The sequence below is a fragment of the Labeo rohita genome, unplaced genomic scaffold, assembly GCF_022985175.1.
Source record: "Labeo rohita strain BAU-BD-2019 unplaced genomic scaffold, IGBB_LRoh.1.0 scaffold_966, whole genome shotgun sequence".
Classification (NCBI taxonomy): domain Eukaryota; kingdom Metazoa; phylum Chordata; class Actinopteri; order Cypriniformes; family Cyprinidae; genus Labeo; species Labeo rohita.
The window spans coordinates 6,793-12,118 of NW_026129927.1; the positions used below are offsets into that span (position 1 = coordinate 6,793).

Sequence of the window (5,326 nt, forward strand, 5' to 3'; positions counted from 1 at the left end):
GAGTGTTGTGTGTGCGATCCACTTTTTATTTGAGCTGCCATAAAACTTCTCTGTTTTACATGTCTGGCATAAAACATAATAGTAAAACATAATGTGGCATGGCCCAGAGAAAGAAAAGAAAGGTTACAGTCAAACATGACAGTTCCACAATATTTATGTGCAGGAAATCCCAGGGTAATCCAGAAATCAGGTTATGCGATTTACCAGGGTAAATTTGCTCAGAGTAAATTGATAACCTTAACTGGATTATCTGGACTGACCAAACTAATTCTAGACGATGTTTTTGGAACAGGGAGTAACCAGGGATGTTATCAGACTTCCTCAAATCTGGCCATGAAGGTCCAAAGTCCTGCAGAGTTTAACTTCAACCTTAATCAAATGCATCTGAGTGAGCGAATCAAGGTTTCAGAGTTAATAGAAAATTACAAGTAGGTGACTTTGATCAGGGTTGGAGAATACATTTAAGATTTGATTAGTGTAATCAGTTGTTATTACCCTATTCATTTAATTAATACATTCAACCATCGTTCAATCACTGTTCAATTTAGCAACCTGCTGTTTCATTTTTAGCGAACATTAGAGGCTCCTCCTGGGGAGAGGCTTTGATACAGAGCAACCAGTGTATAGACAAAGTAAATGACTCATTAATGACTGAAAACATATGGCACAACAAATGTAAAGCCATAATTATTATTAAAAAATACTCTCGCTGAACTACAAATTATGTTATTTAAATTTTATTAATGACCAAGAGCTCGTACTATGTTGCATATAAAAACACAAAAACATAAACCAGTGACAATTTTTGTTGTAATTAGTGATATGCAGGCATAAGACCAAAAGCGACTCATACCAAAGTTTTAAAAGAGTTGTAACATCAACATGCACACCACTCCGAAACTCTAAACACTTACATAAGTAGTTTTGGTAACTCATTCATTCTAGCAAATACGTTTTCGCCTGAAGGGTTCTCTGTCTCATACTGTATGTAGCTTTTGATATTCTGACTTATTCTAGTGAATTGTTTTATCCAAAAGGTCCTGTAAATGAACAGATTGCAAAATTATCTGATGATGATTTGATGACTGAGTCCCTTCCAGCTCTCACGCGATTCAGTTCATCAGATCATTAATAGAAACTCCAAAAATTCTTAATGGGTCAAATAAGTGAAAAGTGTTTTTCAAATTGAGCCGTTCTCAGATGCCTGACAGAGGCCACTCCCACGATAGTTGATTGACATGAGCGTCTTACCTAAGATCAGCTGTAACAGTCCTTATTTCGATGCCAAAGCAGGGATGTAAATTAGACAAGAATCTCCTATTTAGTGATTGAGGTGTTTCTGGATGTAATAATTAACATAGTGGTCGTCATTTACTCCCGACATCTGAGCCGCTGAAGATGCAGTAGATTATGTCTGTGAATGGAAGGTGCCTCCTGATCTACATATATCCATCTATGTTCGTGCGAATGATTCATGATCCAGCTTCACTTACAGCAGAAGTGTGTATAAGTGTTTTTTATGGATTTTTGCAATCGGCTTTTCTTATAACGTGGTAGTTAGGAAGTACAGCGGCTAAACGGCGGCTACAGTAAACAAGACCATCACTCCACAGAGAGAAGAGAGGGGCGGGGTGAGTAGAGCTCATCTGCATTTAAAGGAACAACCCCTTAGAATGAGATGATTTTTGCTGAGTTCATTTTGACAAGGCAAAAAGGGTGTTGTTTTACAAAACCATTGACAATTTTTAATCAAAGTATATTAGAGACTTTTCATTAAGACCCTAAAGAATCATATCAACTTGTGGAAATTGGGCATCCTTTAAAGCAGCTCAATTCCGCAAGACAACAAAGCTCAACACTGAGCTGGAGAGTGGTTTAACTATTTTAAAACAACATAGAAAAGATACAGATTATGAAACATTTTAAAGTGGCTATGAAAGGAGACAAAAGACCAAGGTCCACCCTACTTTATTTATGCTGTTTAATATTTTATTCAAAACATGGTTATAAATATATGAACCTTAGAACAATAGAGAGTTTCCACTTACGTCAGGATTCGGTCAGTTACCCATATGTGAGGCCATACTGGTGATACTCAGATGTACACAACAGCGTAGATTGCATGGTTAATATACTGAATACATTGTTCTGCTAATTTATGCTGTCTAAACTACAGGAAAAAAATTTGTGGAAGCTCCTAAATCATAGAAGGACATAGTAAGCAGGAAAGGGCACAATATTTTGACAAACTAAAGTTAATAGGTGGTAAAGATGCATACAAGAAGTATTAATTAGCCTAATATAAGTTTCCCAGATGAGTCTGTGTTATTAGCTTTTACCGGTTGTTATCAGGGAATAACATACCTTGGAATGTCACGACTGACCAGTCAGAATCAAGCATTCCACAGAGCCATGTAATAATTTAATTTAAAGCAAATTCAGACTTAACACCTCTTATTTACTTTGAGATCATTCTGAAGTTAAATACAGATTTGAAATCATAACAAAAAATAGTTTAATAGCTATGATACTGGTTTTGAAATCAAATGTTTGCATAGTTCTGACAGGAAACACTGGCATCAAACAATGCCTTGGAAAAAAACAATAAATCTTAAAAAATAAAGTATGTAACCCCCTTTGTAATCATTAACATTTTCAAAAGTAACTAATTTATTTACACACTTTTTCTCAGAAACAGAAACTTATTACAATTACATTTATTTTGTAGTTAAATTACACAATTATGTTACATGTAACTAGTTACTCCCCAACACTGTTGATTAATCAAACCTTGTTTAGAAAACCAGTCATTTTGCATTGTTTACTAATTTTACCTACATATTACATAAAATTGTATTTATTTATTTTTTTATCAGAATGACTGTGCGACTTTTAAATTGTGCAACTGTGGTTGTCAGTTCAGCTGGAAAGAATCAGTCAATGGATAGCCTGACACATTTATATAAAGTACTGCTAACCAGAAAACTATCCATACTGCATTACATCAGCCACCACTGCAGAACTGGTGCAGCCTGGACATTAGTGAAAACGTGTGAAAACTAAGTGAAATGGACAGAATAGAAGGACAGTTAGAGGAGAGAGGGTATTGGGGCAGTAAAGCAGAGTTTCTTCTGGCTGTGGCAGGGAATGTTGTTGGTCTGGGTAACGTGTGGAGGTTTCCGTACCTCTGCTACAAGTATGGAGGAGGTATGAAACCAGCTACAACCTAAATACACAATACAGTTAATCCTTTTTTTAATAATGTGTTTTTGCACTGATGTGTTCTTAGGGGCGTTTCTGATACCCTACCTGGTGTTTGTGTTTACCTGTGGGGTTCCTCTGTTCCTGCTAGAGACGGCTATGGGACAGTACACACAGGAAGGAGGCATTACATGTTGGCATCGGCTCTGTCCACTAGCTGAGGGTGAGAGTCAAAAAAAAAAAAAAATCTCTATATTAAACATTAACAAAAAGTTTAATGTGTTTAATTTAATTTTGTTAATCTCATTGCATGGAAATACTTTTGTCATACCGTTTTATGCACATCACAGTGCTGTTTCCTTTTCTCTTTTTTTCTTTGTTAAATGAAAGATATGAATAGTAGAAAAATATGTTTCAGTAGAAAAAGAATAATGGGAGAAACCATCTGGTTTAATAAATAGTCAGTAGAAAGACACAAAAATCAAAGTGCATGTAGTGTAAATAAAACCAGCATTCATTTAAACTGGGTAAATCATCCTTAAATTCTGGTTATGATTCTTTTCTAATCATTGTTTCCTTTTGTCAGGTATTGGCTATGCAGGACAACTGATTATTCTGTATAGCTGCATGTGTTACATCATTATTCTGGCCTGGGCGCTTTTCTACCTCATCTTCTCTTTCAGCTCCCAACTGCCATGGGCCAGCTGTGACAACTCCTGGAATACAGGTGATAAAATAAAAATCAAGCAATCAGTAAAAATAACAATAAACCTACATGCCAAATATCAAATCTCAATATCCTTTTTTTTTTTTTATTTATTTATTTTTTTTCTTAGATGACTGTGTAAATCTTGCTGCAAAGAATCTGACCCTCAACCAGACAATGCTGAATAATTCAACACCTGCAGCTACTGAGTTCTGGGAGTAAATAATTACACTGATACAAGAACATTGTGAACCAATATCGGGGAAAGTTACTTTTAAATGGAATGCATTACGATTTTGCAATACTCCCCCAAAAAGTAATTAATTGCATCACTTTTATGGAAAGTAATTTGTTACGTTACTATAGCATGTGAAAACAAAGTAACTGGCATTACTTGTTTGAAAAAGTAACTTTGATATTTTCTTGTAAATTAAAACGTAATGTTACTTTACTAGTTACTTGAAAAAAGTAATCTGATTATATATTTCACATTATGTAATGCATTACCTCAACCTTGTTGTAAATTTCTGTTGGGGTCCATCAAAACAAGGTGTTATCAGATAATAAGCAAACCATCTACTAATATTCTAATGACTGGTAGTTGACAGGTAAAAGTAGGATATCAAAATAAAGTGTTAACAAAACAAAAGCATTTTGTTTCTGACTCTCTCATTACAGACGCAGAGTGCTGTCTCTCTCTGGAGGGATTGAGGAGATCGGTAAGATCAACTGGGAGATTCTTCTGTGTCTTATTGCAGTGTGGATCATATGTTATTTCAGCATCTGGAAAGGAGTCAAATCTACAGGCAAGGTGTGCAAAAATAAAAAGAATCCTATTTATTGGTAAGAAATTAGTGTTTTGTCATGCTGCTCACACTGGTTTCCATTTAAGTGTAGGTGTACAGAAGAAAACAAGTATGTTCAAATAATGTTGATATTTCTTGTATTGTATCTTATATTGGGCCTGTAGGTGGTGTATTTCACAGCCACATTTCCTTACGTGATGCTGCTTGTGTTGCTGATTCGTGGGTTGACTCTTCCTGGAGCTCTGCAGGGTGTTGTGTTTTACCTGTACCCTGAACCAGCCCGTCTTTCTGACCCACAGGTAACCCCGCAAACTGCCCTCTACCACAATATGACCTTATAACCACATACAGCAGAAGGAGTTTTTGCACCGGAGGAAACTTTTCATAATTCCTAAAACTACCACCAGAATTAGGAATTAAGGTTTTAGTTCTAGGACATTCGTTTGAGGGCACTAAATTGTCTTCTACATCAGAGTAGGGTCTAAAAGAGTTCTATAGGAACTGTCAGTGGCGTAAGTGTACACTGATTGCGCAAATGCTGCTGGCAACACTGCATTTTTAAAAAGCCAAGTAAAAATATTTTCTCCACGGGCATGAAAACAGCAGTAACAGC

At 35.9% G+C, this 5,326-nt stretch overlaps 1 protein-coding gene across 1 annotated transcript in view; it reads left to right on the forward strand.

The window, feature by feature from the left end:
• The first annotated feature begins 2,994 nt into the window (after positions 1-2,994).
• Positions 2,995-5,326, forward strand: part of LOC127162552 (sodium- and chloride-dependent GABA transporter 2) — a 9,473-nt gene continuing 7,141 nt past the window's right edge. The window contains exons 1-6 of the mRNA XM_051105345.1: positions 2,995-3,207; positions 3,290-3,424; positions 3,788-3,928; positions 4,038-4,125; positions 4,586-4,718; positions 4,878-5,012. Of these exons, the coding sequence (XP_050961302.1) occupies positions 3,069-3,207; positions 3,290-3,424; positions 3,788-3,928; positions 4,038-4,125; positions 4,586-4,718; positions 4,878-5,012 (771 nt within the window). The 5' untranslated portion in view covers positions 2,995-3,068. The remainder of the gene's footprint in view (positions 3,208-3,289; positions 3,425-3,787; positions 3,929-4,037; positions 4,126-4,585; positions 4,719-4,877; positions 5,013-5,326) is intronic.